The sequence below is a fragment of the Dromaius novaehollandiae genome, chromosome 1 (assembly GCF_036370855.1).
Source record: "Dromaius novaehollandiae isolate bDroNov1 chromosome 1, bDroNov1.hap1, whole genome shotgun sequence".
Lineage (NCBI taxonomy): Eukaryota > Metazoa > Chordata > Aves > Casuariiformes > Dromaiidae > Dromaius > Dromaius novaehollandiae.
In genome coordinates, this window is record NC_088098.1 from 85,700,427 (window position 1) to 85,721,062 (window position 20,636).

The 20,636-nt window shown below is 47.2% G+C and overlaps 1 protein-coding gene across 5 annotated transcripts; it reads right to left on the reverse strand.

Moving 5' to 3' along the window:
* Positions 1 to 1,646: 1,646 nt before the first annotated feature.
* Positions 1,647 to 20,636, reverse strand: LOC135329574 (alpha-2-macroglobulin-like protein 1). 5 transcript variants are annotated; one of them, XM_064518455.1, is made up of 26 exons: positions 20,453 to 20,636; positions 18,860 to 19,084; positions 18,668 to 18,731; positions 17,990 to 18,135; positions 17,690 to 17,839; positions 16,630 to 16,827; positions 15,806 to 15,893; positions 15,008 to 15,161; positions 12,480 to 12,708; positions 12,030 to 12,153; positions 11,715 to 11,836; positions 11,245 to 11,296; positions 10,749 to 10,832; positions 10,139 to 10,315; positions 9,729 to 9,810; positions 8,915 to 9,071; positions 7,852 to 7,926; positions 7,468 to 7,639; positions 6,787 to 7,001; positions 6,285 to 6,500; positions 5,768 to 5,883; positions 5,000 to 5,090; positions 4,597 to 4,665; positions 3,466 to 3,568; positions 2,752 to 2,793; positions 1,647 to 1,817 (listed from the first exon to the last, which is right to left on the reverse strand). In XM_064518455.1, exons 1-25 carry the CDS (start codon positions 20,510 to 20,512, stop codon positions 2,753 to 2,755), a joined length of 3,210 nt encoding a protein of 1,069 aa, XP_064374525.1. In that variant the 5' UTR covers positions 20,513 to 20,636; the 3' UTR covers positions 1,647 to 1,817; position 2,752. The 5 variants fall into 5 exon arrangements, with proteins under 5 accessions (XP_064374525.1, XP_064374528.1, XP_064374537.1 ...); XM_064518458.1 differs by lacking the exon at positions 3,466 to 3,568; XM_064518467.1 differs by lacking the exons at positions 1,647 to 1,817; positions 3,466 to 3,568; positions 5,768 to 5,883 and having other exon boundaries at positions 2,764 to 2,793.

The window sequence follows — 20,636 nt, forward strand, 5'->3', positions numbered from 1 at the left end:
TTGAGTGGGAGAGAGGGAATGTCTTTCAGCCACGTAGGCAGTCAAAGGCAGGAAGAAGGATCATCATTGTCGGGAAGCATTTTTCCAGCAAGAATGAGGAGCTGTCATTTACCTGTGGCTGTATCTGTGGAGCTAGGCTCAGGGCTCTTTTGCAGTCAGGGAGGAAGCTGAAAGGCTCTAGCGGATATCAGAGATAGGCATAGCGTCTGTCTAAATGGGAGTGAGAAGGAATGGCTGAACCTAGTGACTATCTCATGTGGAGTGAGAACACAGAGCTACAATGACCTATGCTAACAAAGGCCCTCAGACCTAGATGGTGCCCCTTTTCCCTCCACCCAGTACATTCATTGCAGGGTAGGAGACAGGTGATTCAGGGAGCCAAAGGAGCAAGCTGCACCTGGGAAGATGTAATGTTTTGTCTTGTGGGGTGACATGCCCAGCTGTCAGAAAGGGGGTGGCCTGTTAGTACTAGCCTGAAGCCAGGACAAGTCTGGAGAAGTCCCCTCTGAAAGGATAAAACAGAATCTTGACACAGCAAATGCTGTGTCCTGTCACATCTCTCAGACAGAGTGCTGCCTGGGTACCTCCCTAGAAACCCAGCCCCACTACCAGCCGAGACAAGGCTTGCTTCACAGCCTGGTGATAGCCATGGGAGGGGATGAGTTATGCCCTCCTTGTTTGTCTTAGCTTGTGTTCTCCACAGTCCCACACGGCTCCTCAGAAAGGGGAGCCCAAGTTCCCACAGCTGTGATAAAGAACAGGAGAGAAATTGCCACCCAGTGACTCCTGCCTTTGCCCAATGTTTCAGGTTGGGCACCGAATGGAAGGGGATACCCCAGCTGGGATACTGCCCACATTAAAGCTGAGCGCATGTGGTCTTGTCCTCAGTGGATGGACTTAGGGATCATCACAGTCTAGCAGCTGTGCCTGCACTGTGGAGGCCTGGGGGTGGAGGGGAGGGTTACATATTTGGGATATGCCTGAGAAGAATTAAAATAAGCATCACCCCTGACTGTGCTGTCATTGTGCCAGTTGCTGATGAACTACAGACTCTGCCCATGAGGATACCATTTCTACTACTACTAATATACAAACCTCAAAGCTCCTTTAGTGCTTTCCCTCACACTTCTCATGGTTTCTCCTAGCACTCCCTGCAGTAGGATCTCTGCAGCTTTGGGGAACAAGGTGCAATTGAACATGCTGTGATAGATGCGTCTCCTGCACCCTTTCTGCAAGCTCCCTTGCCTTCAACCATGCTTTGAAGCTGTCTTCAAATAGTAATACAATGCTATTGAGACTGTAACTCTTCACCCCTTCTCAGCAATAGCTCCTTGCCAATTGCACTTGATAGGTATCTCTAAATGCAGTTGTTGGCCAAAGGAGCTGTTGACCATATCCCAGGATTCCCTTGCCTCAGCTCAGGCTGGTGTGAGGACCACCTTCTCCCAGTACCAAATCTACCTTGGTGTGTGCTCCACCTCCTCCTGTGCAAGTCCACTATTGGAAGGGCAGAGCTTTACTCTTGTATATGCACACACAATAGAACTGAGGGAGTTATTTTTCCCGGGTGCTCTTAAACATGATTTTCCTGGTTTTGGAGAAAAAAACTAAGCCTGAATAATCATTCAACCAGACAATCCTAGTCTCCTGACTTTTAATAAGATGCCAGACACAGTCTGAGCCTTTAAGAAAGTAACTGTTTAGGAGGCAATTTCAAGCATTTTCTCTCTTCGCTCCTCATCTCCACATGGTGGCTGGAGCAGAGATGACAAAGGACTGAAGGATAAAGGCTGCAGAGGATGAGTCTGTCCCTGATCCTGTAAAGACAAAAAAGGACAAAGGTTTGTGTTCCTGAAGTATTAAAACTAGCCACCAGGAACTTTTTATGCCTCATGACCAGATACAACTGCCAAGCCATCAAGGATAGGGTTCTCTCTAACTGGCCCCTTAGCACATGTTTCAGCCCCATGTATAAAGTCTAAAGCAGAATCTCCACTAAGATAGTGGGGCTTGTGGCAGGTGTTCTAGAGCAGGGCTGTGCATATCCTACTGAAGGCATCAGTGTTGCATACATGCTTATTATCCACAGTCACAGGGTGCCCCCAACTCTGTCTTTCATCTGAGAGACATGAGATGCCTCATGAAGGAGGGTTTTTTTCTGCAGCTCATAGACTGTGGACAAGGAAGAATATGGGTGTATCAGAGTTTAGGACAAGACCAGGCACTCAGAATTCAAGCTTTGACTTTGCCCAGCCTGGAAACAGAATGGGACAGGTGCTCAGTTCCTGGCAAGGACCAGAAGCCATGCTGGGACTCCAAAAGGCCTAGCAATGAAAAGGAGTCAGGCCCTGCAATGAAGGTGAACATGGAGTATTGCATACACAGGACTGGAAGGCTCTAGAATTGCAGTGGAAGTGACAGGTATAGGAACTGTATTGGCTTGAGAAAAGTATATTCAATCCACAATGGCAGGATTGGTGGTATGACTTGGGAGAGGCAGCCTTTGTTTTCTGTAGCATACCTCCAACTCTGTCATGAGCTGGGCACCTCAAACCTTCCAGTGCAGTTCTCTCTTTCCCTTGTTTTAACCACTGGGATACAAGAACTCACTCTTAGCTGTGCTAATCACTTCACACCCTCAACCTGCCATGTGGCAAGTTTCTGGACCAAGGACCCTAGCCTGCATCTCCCTCCATCTCCATCATCTTCAGGACCATGCCCGTGATGGCAAAAGATGTGCTGGGCCCTCACCTTACTTGCAAGGGGCATTGTAGCTCGTCACTGTAGTTTCTTCTGTAAGAGAAGAGAAAGAATGCCAGTGAGATACAATCGCCAAAAAAATCACTACAGCAACCCAGCATTGTGCCTGTGCTTCTAGGAGAGGTGTGCCCTCAGTTTACAAGCCATGACTTCTGCCACTGTGACAACTGAAGTCACTTATACGTGTCAAAGTTTCCGCGCTGCAGTTAGCCTGGATTCAACTGAGTCATATAGTCTGCGACCTTTTGAAGCCGTAAGTCCCAACCAGCACTGTTATGGGATCCCTCACTTTCTGAAGAAATAACAATTCCTGACACATTTTTAGCTTTTCCTCCCATTAGGGACCCCAGATAACACAGGCCAAATTATTGTCACTGTCATTATTCTAAGCTATCCTCTCACTTTTCTGCCTCCCACAAAATGAATGACCAAAAGCACAGCTCTGAACTCCTGGCTCCCCTCTTGTTGGAAGAGTTAGACACTAAGTGGAGCCACATGCCAGCTTCAAGCTTGCAAGTTTGGGGGGCAAGAGGAAGAAGGATCCACCATTTTGAAGCCCAAGAAGGTAAGTCCATCACTAGAGAGTTTTTAAGGGGAGGTTAGATGAACACGTCGGAGATAGTATTGCCTTGGACATGCCAATTTCAGAAAGTTCCTTCCAGAGTTACATTTTTGAGATTTCTGAAGTCCAGCATCTGAGCTCACCTGGCATATAGTAATCATAGACCTTGATATTAGCAGGCTTAAGATCCTTCACCTGTGTGTTCTGCCTCACCAGCAAGGTGTAGACCTGAGGCTGCCGAGTCAGCTAAAGCCAAGAGATGCAAAGATTACAGCCAGAACCAAAGTCTTGTAAGACAATCCCTTCAACCTGCTTTCACACAGACATCTGTGGAGGTCTCACCACTGTGACAGAGCTGTTCTGCCTTTCAGTCTGTCTCAGAGATACCTTTCACCTCAAACTCTGTGGTCATACCCCACTTGGAGGCACCAGATTTAACTTAGTTCATGAGAGGTATCAAATCCATGAAGTCAATGAGCATTAAGTATCTAAATGTAGTACTAGTATTCCCAACACATCACGCATTCCCATTCATTTCTGCTCTGAACTCCTTCATGCAGGGCTTCTTTTTCTGCATCAGGCCTCAGTTGCTGCTTGTTCCTATGTAGTCACATTAGACCAGCTCTTATTCTGTAATCTCATACAACCTGTTAGGTTAGACAAATGCAAGGCATGGATGAACATCTGCTGGATGGCGGTAGTTACATGAGCTGCTGCCCAGTGGGTTCAATTTTGTGCTACCTGGCAGTCTAAGCTGAAATCTTTCTCCACACTGCCTTTCTGCTCTGTATGGTAGATATAACAAAAAGCCCTTCTGCAAGTCTAATGCTGCCAGGCTAAAATAACCAGTTCACTATGAGGCTAGCTTAGCTCAGCTGGTACAAAAGTGGGGATAAAAAGTCACATCCCAGAGAAATGTAGAAGTGCTCCTTGGAAATTCAGAGGTTTTCAAATTCATGACAGCTCTTGTTTCTGGTATTGTTTAGCTATGAGTGTGGCTAGTGAAAAGCTGGAGTGGCTGCTAATCTGTCGACTAATGAGGCTGTGGAGTGAGCATTGCTGCTCACAAAACCATCTGGTTTAATTTTGAGTAATTCTGTCAAACTGCATGAGCAATCTTGAATACTTCCTGCTACGTTTAGGTGGCTTGCAGGCAGGCAACAATAGCACTCGCTACTTAAAACACCCATGGAAACAAAATACATGAGTAGCCTAAAAAATATCTGCCAACTCACAGCCCTCTTAATGATTACATTAGGCTAAATTCCACTCACTTCATCCAGATAGAGAATAACTCGGTCAGCTTCGCTTTCAACTTTCTTCACTAAAGGCATTTTCTTTAGCTGAAAATAGATAAACAAAACAAAAAAGCCACATCCTGTCAGGAAGATTCTATCAGGAAGCAGAACTATTTAGGGGGATTTGTCCTTGTGAGAGCATGGACAAAATTTTCACAGGGCCAAAGAAATGCTTTGGGTGGAGAAAGGCAAAGTGAAGATCTCCTTGTGGACTGGAAGAGACACCAAGTGTAAAGATCTCTTGAGAAGAGAACTGTATTTACCTGCCCACAGGAACATTCACGATCATGCTTACAATCCCACATGATTGCTTACAATCCTGCGTCATGGACATCTGTCACCATTCCCACCCCAGCTGGACACAAACTCACTGTCTCACCTCTTCCAGTGAACCTGCCATGGGGCTGTATCCAGACAGCAGCTCCACTTGGATCAGGACCATGTTGGTGGACACACGGTTTCCTGTATAGCTACAGCAGGAACCCAGGGAACAGAACTAATATTACTTTCGGAGCCATGATCTCCACAGACACTCCAGCCCATCTTTGCCACTCAGGTGGAGGGATCTGCCTTTCCTTCCAGTGCTCCTCCTGTAAGCTTACTTGTTTCTGTACTGTAATAAATTCTTATGTTTCCTTTGATCTCTCTCAACTGTGCTGAGCCAAGGAGAACAAATTCCTTGGAAGGTTTCTGGAGTTTCCTTCTCTAGGCAGGGCTGGGAATATCATATCCTCTTCCTGTTATTTTGGCAGTTCTGGCCCAAATCAGGCAGAGGTCAAGCAGAGGAGGATGGTGTGACAACCAGCCAGGCGCACAGAAGGGAAGACTTTGGAATGAGGTCTGCAGTCAGCCCCACAAGACCTTCACAACACTAGTGTTTTGAGGCCTCATTGTGTAAGGGGGTAAAACCCACTGGCCTTGGGAGAAATTGTGATGACTGATGCAATGAAGAGAAAGGACTACAGCCTAAATCATCCCTCCAGGGCCTAGTACTTCCCATCCAGCTGAGGAGAGCATAGTTAAAAGAACAAGAAAATCTTAGCACTCAGACCTCATGAGGGAAGGGGAATCCTGGCCATCTAGAGGCTGGTGCAAGCCAGAAGCCTCTCAGCACAGGGGAAGAAAAGGACAGTTGAGTGTCTCCTACCGAGCACGGACAGTGACAGGAAACTGGGTGGCATTGGGCAAGGTACACTCTGTCTGCACAGACACGGCAAAGGTGAAGTCGCTTCTCTGTGGAGGGATGTGGTACCTCAGAATGGCCTATGAGGAGAGACAGAAAGAAGCTAGTTGGCAGAGCGTGGCAGCTTTTTGCTGCCAAATATCCTTGCTTAGGGTTTGGCTGCTGTTTGCTGTCTTGCACTGGCATAAGAGAAAATGATGTGGTGGAAGCAGAGGTTGTGCTACTGCACTGTTCCTGGTGGTTGTCAGATGGGTTCTTAGAGGAGAGGTACAGCTGTCTAGGTGGAGACAATCCAAAACTTCATATGGGAAACTGCTGTTCCTTTTCCATTGAATTCAGCTACTCCTACCAGCCCTGAGGCCCTAGGTTTCTGCAAGTCACTACAGTCTGGTTTCAGTCCTGGCTAAACAGCAGAGTGAGAGTTTCCCTGGCTTTGCAGGGCTTTTCCCCAGGCAGATCTTGCTTCCCTGGCTGGGCTTACCTGCAGGAAGAGGCACCCATGGCCCTGCACACGCACATTGTACTCTCTGGGAATGGCTGCCAGCTCCACTGTCTGTAGCAGGAGCCGATTGGTGTTGTCTACCTGGATTTTTTGGCTGAAGCCCTCAGAGGAGAGAGAAGCTTGAAGATCAGGGCCCTCCTTGCTAAAGGTCTTGGTTGCATACAGGGCTAGGGCTTCTAGGGCAACCACCGTGTCCTGAGGGAAAAGACAGACATTGAACGAAATAGGGTACCTGATTCCTGTGCATGCCTAGTCCTTAGCCTTTCCCTCCCTTGTACTACAGCTCAAAGTGGGGGTGAAAATTCTCCTTGGACTCTTAGCATAGAACTAGCTCAGAAGAATGCAAGTCTTAGGATTCACCCTTTCAACCCCTAGGAGCACCCCCCTCTTTTTTTTTTTTTTTTTTCCTACAGGTGGTGCTAGAACCTGTTGCTCTCACAAGCTCCAGCTGACAGCAGGTTCTCTGCTGTTGATGGATTACCTGAGTTGAAGCAAAGCCTCCATAGGGGTTCTGCTGCTTGGTGACCCAAGACACAATCTGGGATGCTTTTCTGATGTCATCTGAAGACAAACGTGACTTCGAAAGGTGAGCCATGAGGATACTAGATGTCAATTCCACATCAACAGATGGCGCCCGATACCAGTATAGGGACTCCCCTTCCTTTTTGGACTGCTGACTCCAGAACATTTGGTGATCTAGGAGTAGAGTGGGAAGATTTACGGAGTATGTAGCTGTATCTAAAGACCCTGGAGTCCTCCTCAGCCCCTGTGCTTAGATACTGAGTGAACAAGTACACTGGGACAAGATACAGATGCATATCTTCCTCCTTATCCTCCACACCCTGCTTTTGCTAATTAAAAAAAAAAAAAAAAAAAGAAAGAAGAAGAAGCAGCTGCAGGCTGGGAAGGAGCTCTAGAATATCCTTGCAGCTCCCCTGGTTTGGATGACTGGGAGACCAGGACTGTGAGGTCGTCCATAGAGCAAGTCTGTCTCACATTATGGATATAGCCTTAGCAAACAGAAAATATCCAAGCTTTGGGCTTCCCACACAGCTCTGAGAGTGTTCCCCACTCCTGCCCCGCAATCCCATGGTGGTCTAGCCCTGGGCTCTCCACACAGTTCTGTTAGTGCCCCTCACTCTCCCCTCACAGACTCTGGTACCTGATTTTATGGCTGCCTTATCCAATCTTTTGAGGATTTTCTGCATCAGTGCCTTATCACCTGCTACTGCAAAGGCATTTGCAGCTAGTGCCAGGCTGTAGAGGTTGGAACTGCCAGTATCCGCATTGACCAAGTCCTTTATACATTTAAGAGCTTTCCGCAAAACTGGGTCCTATAATACGAATGAAAGAACACCAGTAGCTGGCAAGGTGTCTTGGGCAGGAACTGCAGCTTTGATATGTGCAGAGAAGGTGGGAACAGGGACAAGACACACATGGAAAAAAATGGTAATGCCCTCCTATGTATGTGAACATAGGCAGACCTTGAATGTACCTGGCTGCCAAGAGGCTGTGCATACAGCATGTTCCTGCTGTTGATACTCACAGAGCGTGGCATCCCTGAGTGTATGAGAGCTGTGATGATTGCAGAGCTCAGCCCCAGTCCTTCCTCCACTGCACCCTGCAGTCATCACAAAACAGAGAAGAGGAGGGCTGCCATGAGGAAAGAGAGAGAGAGGTTTTCCAGTGCCTTCTGCTTTCCAAGTCAGTTCCAAGTCTGGATAGACAACAGTGCTGATCCTTCTCTTCTGCTAGGGAAGTGTCAGGGTTGGTATCTGCTCATGCACTGCCACTACTCTGGCTGCTACCACTGCCAGAGCACTTCTCAATTACAGGACCCCAAGCTCGTTTGTGTAGCTGATTCCCTCCCTCCATTGGACACTAAGCACATTTCCTTTTCCTTGCTCCTTGCAAAGGATTTTCAGTAGCAGATTTTAGCACCAGAGGAAAGTGATGCTCCGACAGCCCAAGTACCACATTACATCTCACTTGAGGGCTGGGACAGTGGCAAGGTGTGGAGGAGCAAAGAAAAGTATAGCTTTTGTGAGGGAAAGTAAAAAATACCATTCTCTACACTTGGAGGAGTTTCTCTGAAGACACCTGCCTGTGCAGTGAACTGCTGGTGGCTCTGCTTTGTTGGTATTCTGTGTGTGTCTGTGCATGTACAAGTGTTGTTTCTCAGTGTATACGGCACACTCTTGTAAAGGCGAATCTCATGAGTGGCTGCCATCAATCTCGTTCATTCTCTATATAGTGGCAGCTCAGAGTGAAGGAAGAAAAGGCAGCTCAGTAGTAGGGAAGGAAACTAAAGCAGTTTACCAAGAAATAATGGAGAGCTCGAAAACCTTTTTGGTTTTAGGGAGTGTGTTTGGATTTGAGTGCACTGGTGCAGTTCCCATATGGGTATCATCAAATGCAAACCTCTGTCATCCACAACCTGAAGAAGCCCCACCATGACTAAGCACAGCCCTGAGAATCATCCAAGGGAGACCTTGGGCCCTTCAGGGCCTTCCTTCTGCAGTGAGATTGGGTTTGTTCTTGGCACCCAAATTGGGCCAGACACTGAAGCAGCTCTGAAGTGCCTAATGAGCAGCCAAGGCATATCATACCATTAGGCCATTGTTGAAGAGCTTCCCCACACTCTTGAAGCAGCCAGAAGGAGTCTGACTTTTTATCAGGGCACTGGCAGCATCCTTTATATTTTGCTCATCTATGTGGATGAAGTCCTGGGCTTGGCTGAAGGTCTTGAGGACAAAAGCAGTCAGCCTAGAGCCAAGGAAGAGAGAAGAAAAACAGACTGAACCAGTCACTGATGCTCATCTCTAGAGAGAGGCAGAAGTCTTTGTATCTTCTGCTACCACATCCCTGCAGAAATACCAGCAGGCCAAGGCCTTTTGAAATGGGATGAACTGGAAGCAATAGCCATGAGATAGATGCTCTTGAAGTCTGTAGCTCAAGCTCAGATTTTTCCATGTGCAGCAAGGGAATATTTGAGAGAGAGAACATTCACTGAGAGTTCAGTGCTTCCCACAGGTCTCTGTCAGTCCCAACAGGATGCCCATGTGTGATGTAAAGCTAGAAGGGCTGATATTTGATAACCATAAAGGTTGCTCACTCAACCCCTCTCACACACCTCTCTGGGAACAATGCACCCTGGAAATCTTGGGAAGAATAAAGCCTTGAAGCTAAGTCTTCAGAAACAGACTCTCAGTTGGGGTGCCCAAGCACACACTCAAACAGGGGTACCCCAAATCAGTTCACTGGTGTGGTTCGCTTCTGAAATGTCTTAGAAGTGGTTTCTGTTTGAAATAACTTCACATCTCCAGACTCGCTCAGGTTTCCCAGTTGCCAAAATCCAGGCCAGCTTGAGCATGACCAGATTCAGTTGTTGCCCTTCAACTGTTTCTGGAGATGTCTGCTTACCATGTGTTCCCTGGCTCACTTCCTTCCCCAAAGGCACTGTATGAGCCATCTGTGTGCTTATATAAGAGTTGCTGCTGATATCCTGTGGAAAGAGGCAGGAGACAGGGAAGATGTTCTGTGTCTGCCACATTCTAAAGGTGACAGCCTCTCCCTCCAATAATTATGGTGATAGTTATGGAGAGCATTGTCTCTGGGGAACTCAACAAAGGACTTTCAGAGGGGTATCTTTTACCCTTTGTTTAGCTGAGACACAGGAGCCTGATTACACCACTGTAATTCCCAAGATGTCAGGCAAGTGACACTGGATAAAACCTGCTCGGCACCAAGGTCTCTGCTGAGCTCTCCATCAAACAACCAAGTTTAGTGAACATCACCATTTAATAGCCCAACATGAACAGAAATCAGCTTACCACTTTCTAGATAGCCAATTGCTTTCTGTTTGATTTCTGGAGTCAGTTGTCCTGTCTCTTCAAGGTATCGTGTGATGAAGACATTGGGAGCAAAATGAACCATGTTCTGCTCTCCACAGCCACTGGACATTTGGAGGAGCTCATCTATGTTGTCCAGTGCTGTTCCCAAAATGTCTCCTGTGGGACAGAACCACAGCTTAGAGAGCTTTACATATTTCTGCATACAAAAAACTTCTGTGCTCACTGATTCTCCAAATAACCCACTAACATGGGGTTCATTCACCTCTGCTCACACTGGGGAGACACTAATGTCAGCAGACCTGTGACAGTGTAGAAATAAGTGGTCAAAGGAGCAGGCTCGTAGGAACACTATACTCCTCCTATCTTGCCCTTGGCTGGGTGAAGTTACAGGTCCACCTGGCCCACCATCACTTGTATAAGAGAGGCCAGAATGGGAGGCTTTCCTGGAAGATCTGGGGGCCCTGCATTACACTTCACTGTATACATTTCTTTTTGTTACTTGCTTTACTACAGCAGATATGGTGGTGGCAACAGAAGAAAAACCTCCTGCAGGGAAAAATCTTAATTTCCAAGATGCCCTAGAGCTCACCTAAGAAAGAGATGTGGGCTCTCACTGACCCAAGGACTGTGTTCTCTGGTATAGTGAAGGTGATTGTCTCTGAAACAGAAGTTCCTGCAAATTGCAAAAGCATCAGTACAACAACAGGCAGGAGGGAGATGGCAGACCCACAGACATTCTCTGGGGATAGCATAAACAAGGTTGAGATCACCTGGTCATGGAACTGAAGTCAGAATTCAAATGATAGGATGACACAGTGATCAGGCCATCCACAGATGTGTGACTCTATAATGTGGTTACCCAGTGGCTTGGTGCTGCCAGGAGGTTGTGATACTGGGGAGAGTTGAATGGCTTTGCCTCCTCAAAAACTTCCTGAGAATGCTTCAAAATCCCCAATTTTTTCCTCTCCATGCCCCTCCAGGTGGTGCTGGAGATGTTCAAAGACGACGCTGCTTCTGTTTGGTCTTCTTGATCCATGCACATGCACAGGCCCAGTTACCCCTGTCTCCTGGGTACCCGCACCTACCTTTCGGGCACAGAAGGGATGTGTGCGTCTTTTCTTCCAACAGCCCTTCTGCCTGGTGGGAATAAGGCTAGTCAGCTCATAAGGGAGAGCAGTAAAATGAGATGTCAGCCAGACACCCCATCACCTTTGTCAGAACGTCCTACAAAGGGCCTCACATGGACAGCAGGACAAATTACCAGTGCTTTACTGGTAAATTTTTGCTGGGAAGCAGGCTTCTAAGTTTTTATACTGACACCACACCCAAGGCCCTGATAGCAAGCAATTCTGATAGCTCTGACTCACAGAGCATGTCCTGAGCTGCTGCCCTCAGCACATGCCCCTGTTTGACCTCACTTGCAGAATCGCTGCTCTACTGGCCTCCCTGAGAAATGTATTTACCCTACTGGTGAACTCTCTAAGAGCCAATCCATTGGGTTGCTTTGAGTCTGAGAAAGTACTGATCCTTCCAGGAACCTGGAGCAGACTCTGACCTTCACCAGCAGATGTTTAACCACTGTGTCCTTCCCTCCAGTCTCTGGCACAAAAGCTGTACTCTCAGTGCAAACATCTTCCTGCTCAATCACCTCAGCAGTGACAGTGAAATTCACCTCCCCTAAAGAACAAAACATAAAAAGACCAGATTGCACACCTGCACCAACATTTCAGTTTGCTCAGCCCAAGGCCACTCATTCGTACTTTGCATAGTAGGCCACCTTCCCTTTCACTCCAGCTCTGGACTCCTCAAAAAGCTCTGCCACTGGCTCCCACTCCTGTCTTAGACCATACCCCTCCTTTGTCCCTCTTACCTAGTTTTGTTGCCTTCACATCCCAGAAAAATGCTTTTGCTGAATCAGGGCACAGACAAACAGTGAACCTCACATTTGTGTGCACAAATTCAAAATCCCCAGAGTCCATTAGGCTAAGTTGGAGCTAGAAGTGAAACAAAAGGGAGCTGGGGTCAGTCAAGCCCAGACCCCCACAGTAAGCAAGACAATGGCACTGTTGCTACAGCTGTGGGCCACCAATAGCCCATGGCCCTCACAAGCCTGTGGGGTTGTGTCACAGCATGGTTGAGCCTATGGGGAAGGATAACCTGAAGAGAGATGGCTCTGCATGGAGCTTTTGTGAAGAGCTTCCTTGGTGTCTTTTATCCAGCTCCTGAGGGCACATCCCCTTGTCTGGGCCTCTATCAGTGAAGTAAGTAATGATACCATACACCCCTCTGCCCAACACCCATCCTGGAGGGAGCCACTTACCACCATGCACTGCTTCAGGTAGCTGAAGAGTTTGGTTGTGAGGGGAAATGACTCTCCCCGGAAGACAGAGTAGGGCAAGGTGAGTTCCACAAAGAAGGGCTTGAAGCTCCGCAGGCTGATGGTCTCTGAGATTCCCAACCCATGGCTCTCTGAGGTGCAGAAAGTCATGGCCTTCCAGTCTGTGATAGTGTCGGGTACTGTGACAGGTAGCTCTGCAGACCCTGAATCACTGAGGAGAAAACAGAGAGAAAAAGATTGTCCCCATTCCTGTGAAGATTTCTCTTGAGTTGTTTCACAGGAGAAGGGCTAGAGAAATGCATTTTAAAGTGACAGGGTTTCCAAAAAAAGGATTCCTGTTGCTGATTTTGAATCACAGCCTTAACTTTTATGTATTCACTCTGTTTAAAAAATGATCAGGCCTACAGTTGCCCCATTTGGTTACCATATTAAGAGGAGGTATATTTTAATATTGGTTGGGCTGTTGGGGTCAGGGGGTTTGGAGAGGAAATTACAGAAATATAAAATACTTACACAAATAGCTGGTGTCAGGTGAAGGTGGCTGAGGGAAAAGGCAGTACTACAGATATATTTCAGATATATTCTTGAGTTAGAGAGGGACTCACCTGCGCAGGGATATAAAGAAATGACCCAGGAAGAATGGGCATGAGAGAGTCCCATGCCTGTTTTCCCAGGACTGCCAAGCATGAACTGTGACTGGATGCAACTGTATTCCTACAAAAATTATTTTCTTGGTCTTGTTCGGAAACATTGTGCTCTCAACCATGCAAGCGTTTATGGTAGTGCTGCTACTTCTCCCAGGATGAGCCAAAGGTGAAGTTGCGAGCAGAGGAATGGAAATGGAAAAATGAAGGAGTGTGAGTTGGGAATGTGTATGAAGGGTTCTTAGGCAGTGGGACAGAAGTATGGAAAAGATAGCAAGTGGGTGGGCAAGGAATGACTGAGAGACCCTTGCAAATCAAAATTTATTTCTGGACATCTCAAATTCCTGTTTTGCACAGGCATACTGGATCCCCAGGAAACCATGTTATACACCCAGCCTGAGCCACAGAGTATTGTGTCACATTTCTACCACACTGACACCCAAACCCTCAACCACAGCTAGGCAGTGATTATGAGAGTCACTTATTGATCTGTATGCACACAACAGAAGACAGCCCATGCCCTGAAATATGCACAATCCAGCCAGATAAAATGGAGAGGCAGAAATCCCATTTTACAGATGAAGAACATTGACATATGGGAGAATGAAGAAAGTTGGGATGACTGGCTATGTAAATAAGGGGAGAGCTGTGGATGTTGCATGCCTTGACTATAGCAAGATCTTTGACACAGTCTCCAATAGTATCCTCGTAGCCAAGTTAGTGAAATGTGGACTGGATAAGTGGATGATGAGAAGGATAGAAAATTGACTAGACTGTCACACTCAGAGGGTGGTGCTCAGTGAAACAAAGTCCAGTTGGTGGCTGCTTACCTGGCATCCCTCAGGGATTGATAATCGGGCTGATACTGCTTAATAGCTTTCTTGATAACTTGGAAGAAGTGTTAGAGTGCACCCCCACCAAGTTGTCAGACTATACCTAATTGAGGGGGACAGAGGTGGCTGATACAACATGCAACAATACAGACTGGGCACCAAATGACTAGAAAACAACTTTGCAGGAAAAGGGTCCTGGTGGATGACAAGTTGAGTATGAATCAGCTGTGTGCCCTTGCAACAGGGAAGGCATCTACCTCTGGGTAGTATAAGGAAGATTGCAGCCAGCAGGTTGAGGGAAGTGATTTTTCCCTTCTGTTTCTCCCTTGTGGGACTGCATCTGGAGAACTATGTCCTGTTTTGGTCCCTCAGTACAAGAAAGACACTGACATATTGAAATGAGTCCAGTGAAGGGCTACCGAGATGGTCAGGGAGCTGGAGCATATGATGTACAAGGAGAGGCTGAAAGAACTGGGGTTTTTTAGCTGTAAGAGGGGAAGGCTAAGGGTAGACCTTATTGCTGTTTAAAGCTACCTAATAGGAGGCTGTAGAGATGATGGAGTCCGACTGTTCTCGGAGGTGCATAGTGATAGGGTAAGAGGTAACAGAAACAAGTCTGAACATGGGAAATTCTGACTCAATATAAGAAAAAAAAATTATGGTGAAGATGGTCCAACACTGGAACAGGTGTCCAGATAGTCTGTGGAATCTCCATCCTTGGAGATATTCAGAATTTGACTATAGCAGTGTGATCTAATTGCCTTGTGCAGGATGTTGAGCTAGATACCTCCAGAGGTCCCTTCCATCCTACAGGATTCTGTGATTTTGAGCTGTCCAAGATCATTTGGAAAATCTCAAACAGAGCCAGAAACTGAACCAAACCCTCCATTGTCCTTATCCATTTCTTCAGACCTTCCTTGTCTCTGTGGGCACAGAGGCAACAATGCCCTGGCTCTGGTCCTACCCACTCCCTCTCAGATCTGGCTGGCAGGAGGTTGGGGTACATGTGGGGTCACAACACATGATTACTCACTTGATGGCGACCAGACTCCAGATGAATGTCTCTGGAAACCAGGTATGTACTGGTCCTGCCTTGCTGCCCAGCTCAACATGCTCTGACTCAGCACCTTCAATAGCAGCATCTGTCTGTGTATCCAAGTGGTCTGAGTTTGCCAGCTCGTCATAAGCTATTGGGAATATAAGTATTCATTCAGACGCAGAGTATCTCTGAGATTAGGATAGAGTTCAGGTGGGGAAAGCTCAACTCCCCATCCCTCCCACTCCTGCTTTGATCCCACACATGTTCCCTGTCCTCTTCAAGAGGCTGTCAACCTCCTTCAACATTAGTCTCCCACAGCAAGACACCCCAGGTGAGCATGTGGATCCCAGCCACATGCATGTGCTTTTCCGGGAGGAACTCAGCCTGCTCACAGATGCTTCTTGCTCTTTCAGCCCCTGCAGAAGGGCCTAGATACCCCCACTTGCCAATATTGGCTGATTCTCTTGTTTTCAGCAAAACCTTTCCCAGTCTTACAAACAGATCCTCCTTTTCTGTGGCAGCTGTCTCATTTTCCCCCTTGACCAAATTATCTTCCTATCTGCCAGCAGAAGCTTCCAAGTAGGTTCTTCCTATGCAGCCAACCCTTCACCCCACCATGCATTCACACTGCCAGGACCTTTCCACTCTTCCTGTACACATCCCCTGTGTAACCTCCCACTCCTCGCTGGAAGCCATCCCTAGTTCCTCAGTACATTGCATGTGCAGCTGCCCTTGTGCAGCCTGTATGTTACCCATGATTTTCAAAGAAACAGAGGATAAATCAAGATGTACACATGTAGTCGTAGTAGAAAGTGGTCTGGGTGCGGCACTCAATCGGAGACTTGATTTTAAGACTGGTTAAAAATGTTAGACCTGAATTCTGGCAGAAAGAAGGGGAAGAAAAGAAGGCAGAGCTCAGTGGAGGGGGCAGCACGTCTGAGGGTCTATCTCTGCCCCAGCCTCCCAGCATATCAGCATGTTGTTGCACCTTTGACTCACTTAAGAGCTTCACAGGGAGAGAATGCAGAATCACTCTGCTCTCAGAGCCCAGATCCTGGCCCCACACATCAGAAGTGAATCTCTACAGTCAGGGTTGTGGGGACGACTATTCACACATGCATGCACACACACAAAGTCATTACTGTGGTATCATAGTTTGCTTCCCACCCCGGTATAGACTTGTTCTCATTTCACCCCTCTTTGACCTCTTTACTCATCCTACTCATCCCCAATTTTTCCTTCCTTTCTCTCATCTTCCCCTCCCCCGCCCCCCCAGCCCCGGTGCTTTGCTTTTTCAGCCTCCAATTTTCTCTGGCTCAGGCTGACACCCTCCTCTCCCTCTAACCCCTAGAAAGTCTGGGGTCTAGAGTTTGGCAAAAGTGGAGAGCTGTGCTTTAGGGATCTGCCTGATCAATGGGAATTTAGCAAGCTGAGAGCATGGTGTGTCAAAGATCTCTTAGTTCAGAAGCTCAGCAAATTCAGAACCTGAAGTTGGTAGTGTTTGCAAAAAAGATGATTTGTGAAGCTGCTCTGGGGTACAAGAGGGCTCAGAAGCTGATCTGGGATACAAAAGGGTTCACCTCTGATATTTCAAGGTTTATAGAAATTACATTTACCCTCAGAAGTTCATAAATGTCTGGTTGGGAAACTGCGTAAGAATAGCTGTTGTACATGAAAGGTGACATTGTTCCTGATGGAAGAGTAGTCTGAGGGGAATTGATGGTTCCCGGACTCTTGTGGATGGTACAGTAGTCACTGTAAGAGTCTGTGATGACACTGGGGTACTCTTGAGGATAGCTGAACATACTGTACACCTGTAGGCAGAGAATGAAAACAATACAGGTTAGGGTGAGAGAGAGAAAGTTTTACATTTTTATCCAGAGATTCTCTGTGACTGCAGAAGCACAGCTCAGATCCCGCCTGCAACAAAAGCCCACCTCTAAAGGTTTTTGAGCTTCATGGAGAGCCTCCACAAATTTCATCTGCATATCACTAGAGATGAACACAAAGCCTTTTAGGGCACAAGTACCTGGCTGCGGCCCCATCTAGTTCACAGATTTAACCTGAGAGCTTAATGCAAACTGAGAGGAGATCCTCCCTGTAAGAGTCCTTAGGAGAGCATCTCGTCTGACTGAGGGAACATCCTGGATTCAAAAAGACAGTGCCAAGAGGCGTTTCAAGGGTCCTCAGACCCAATCAATCACAGGTCTAGAGGAGAGATGGCCTTCCACTGCCAAGGCTCCATTTCTTGTTCAGTCTGTGAATGGAAAGACTGGCTGGTTCACGTGAGCTGAGACAAAGATGCGGAGCCTATCCCACATTGGGCATTTCTTCTAACATAGCTTTTATTTCAGAGCACTGTGATGGACTGGTTTAGCGGATGGCAATCTCTTTCCATTTGGTTGCCATTGTGGCAAAGTGCTCTAAGTTTAACAAGGATGGGCTTTGGGCCGTACTGGGGGTAATGGTGGGTTACTCTATTAGATCCCTCAATATAAACTGAGAATTTGGGCTGAGGTTTGATAATGGCCTTCATTTCTTTCTCATGAAGCCGTGTCCTGCCCCATGCAAATGTTCGTTAACATATCCAGTGTGCCTGCTTATCCAGTGCCTGCAACTAGATTCTCAAAAAACATACAGGTAATGCTAGCAGGGCTCAGCACTGGAGTGACTCACACTAGCCCTGGATAGCTCAGCTGCTGGCCTCAGGAGAAGGACGCTGTGGTCTACAGCACGGATGCTACATAGGGAGCCTGGTGCAGCCTGTAAATGGAGATGGACAGCTGATCCTGGGAGAGCCACTGTGTCTGAGAAGCCAAGCTTCACCTGAAACAGCACAAAAAGGAGGGACTCAGGACAGGATGGAAGGAGATGGGGGACTGTGGGTACTGGATTCTGCTGGACACTTATTGCCAATTTACAGTTAATGAGCTACCCTCCAGCCCATCTACCTCTTAGATTTTGTGCACTACTTACATGGTTCCTGAAGCACTTGGAGACTTTCAGACTGAAGCTGTCAGCTGCCACTTGACCCGCAGGGAAGGCAGTGTAAACAAAGAGGGCAGCCATGGGTGAAATTATGTCAATGGGCAGAGTGACATTGAAAGCCCCACTATACTGATCTGGGAAGAGAAGGAGAAATAGAAGTATAGGGAGATGCAAGGAAGTCTGTCTCCAAGGATTTTGCCAGGAACATGCTCATTCTCTGCAATACTTTACACAGTCACTTGGATAAAAACTGTTTTGTCTTGCTCCTGGGGAGGCCACAGCTAGACCAGACTGTGATTTAGTGCTATTCAGTAACAGGGACCTTATATTACAACGGGTTTTCGTGACAGTGTTTCTCCTCTCCCTGGAGGAGAAAGTGACTTCCCTTCTGAGTCTTCCAAACAGATGCTGGGTGTTTTCTTGGAGGTCTCTGATAATTCCTGCTTGGCAGATAAGCTCTGACAGTTCCATCATTTGATCAGAAAAATAATAGGGAAAATAAAAGACAGAGAAAAGGTGGCACATTTGCCATTTCCTCTTGAATTTTTGAGCCAACTCTCTTATTTTCTATTGGTCTCAGATCTCTGTTCACTCCTTCCCCATTTAGGCTGCAAAGGCTTTCCTACTGGATCTTTAATCTGCTCCTGGGCATTTAGCTGTTCTTACCCAATGACAGATCAAGAAGTACAGTTGTTTGGCCATGATGTACAAGGGATCCTCTGGCCAAAACCTGAAGGGGAACAAACAGAGTGATGGGTTGATAATGCCACTACTCTATGTCTCTGTTAGCAAAAGGCGCTATGCTGACACAGATCTGTCAGAAAGCTGACCTGGTTGCTCGTGCCACCCTGCACTCACCAGGTGATAGAACTCTGCTTTGGCAGCCCCATCCCCCAGCTCTGTGGCCAGGATGCGATAATGCACAGTGACCTGCTGCACATCCCCACAGGGCAGCATTGCCTGCACTGGTTGGATCTTCACAGAACTGTGGCTGGAGGAGTAGAAAGCCTTCAGTGTGATGGATGCAGTACCATAAGACACCCTCAAATTTCGACCACTCAAGTCCTCAGGATGGGTCTTTGCCTGTGGTACAGAAAAGGTGACTCAGTATCTGAAGGTATCTTACCATTCTCCGAAGGCCAAAACCATCAGCTGAAACTGGCTGCACAGCATACTCTGAACTCTCTCAGGGTAAAGTGCCTATTTCAGCATAGGCAAAGCTCAGTCGGCCCCTTTCTGTGGAGCCTAATATTGTCCACCCAGCCCTGGCAGGCTCTAGGATAACTAGCACCTACGTGGGAGGGAGCTGTGTACCACTATGGCTTGGGCTTAAAGTCTGAACTTCTGCAACACTGCTGCTAGCCCAAAAGTAGGCCACATCATCAGCTTGCAATGAGTGGCTTATTAGTCCCTGGATCAAACCACTGAACCTTTTACTTCTGTCTAGTGCAGATGGGGAAAGTCTGAGCAGGGCTCTGCCCTGATAATATATTTCCCTGTTCAGTGTTATTCCACTCAGACACTATATTTCTCTCAACACTTTCCCTGATCCATGGTAGGGGTGGCAGGGGACAACTGAAGATCAAAAGCCCTGCTCATTTTTAACTTATAAACTATCTGCACAGAGACTATGATATCAGCATCTTGTGGAATTGCAGCAAGATCAGGATCCATCATATAAAATATTGTATGTACCTTGATAAAGATACAAGGCTTGACTTGAAGTGCACACTTGACTTGAAGTGAAGTTTAGATAGGACAGGTAGTTATTAGGCATCTACCCCTAAAAGCAGGAAAGCAAGCCTTTTTCGTGGTTACATGGGAAAGCAGAGGTAAAACTTGTCTTGGTCAGTTCCCTGTAGGTGGCATCTATAGTAAGTCCCACTCTGCTCCTTCCGTCTTGATGACCTGCTTTGCTCCAGACCGGCTTACAGCACCTGTTTTCTTATTAGACTTCCTTCTTTCTCTCCTAAGTTTTCTGTTTCTTATATCCCTGGCTACTTCTAGTTCTTATGCCATGATGATGATATAATGCAAACTGTTTGCTGATCTTTTCTTTTCCGTGTGTATTTTCAGATGCTCTTCTCCTGGCTCCTTCCCTGTCTTCCCATTCCATGTAGAGTGGGAGTCCTTCCTCTGCTCTCTGTCTCTGCCCAGCCTGATAGAATCTTATCCACCTCAGAGAAGGTCTTATGTAAGTAGACCTCAGTCCCAATTTCATGGAGTCGCTGTCCACTACCCCATCTTTCATGATGTCTCTTGACAGCTCAGGGACAGTGTGTGGCACCAGGGGCCAGAATACTAGCTCTGCCATGGGCTGTTCCTCTTCTCTTAGATCTGTTATTTCTCCTTGCCTTTGCCTCCCTGGCTGTACTGAGACAATGACAGACTGTGGGACTGAGGGGTGTACTAGCTAGTGCTGGTCAAACCCAATGTAATTGTTGGCTTAACCTGTAGAAAAACTTTACTGCTGTTGTCCCATGCTGAAGTCTCCAGGGTGAAAGAGGACATCCCACTGTCATCTGTGAAGTAGGTCCTGGTCTGCTTCCTGTTACCATAGGACACTGTGAGAATCACCTTCTTGTTCTTCAGGGGGGTCCCATTGGCACTTTTGAGTTCCAGCTTTAACAAGGTG

What these genes read in the sequence shown, in the direction of transcription:
- LOC135329574 (XM_064518455.1), bottom strand. Translation starts at nt 20,512, where the DNA reads ATGTCCTCTTTCACCCTGGAGACTTCAGCATGGGACAACAGCAGTAAA. An exon ending in AGTGAGCCAGGGAACACATG is followed by an intron (nt 9,072 to 9,728) that starts GTAAGCAGACAT and finishes CCTTGGCTCTAG; the next exon opens with GCTGACTGCTTTTGTCCTCA. An exon ending in TGGCAGGTTCACTGGAAGAG is followed by an intron (nt 4,666 to 4,999) that starts GTGAGACAGTGA and finishes ATCTATTTTCAG; the next exon opens with CTAAAGAAAATGCCTTTAGT.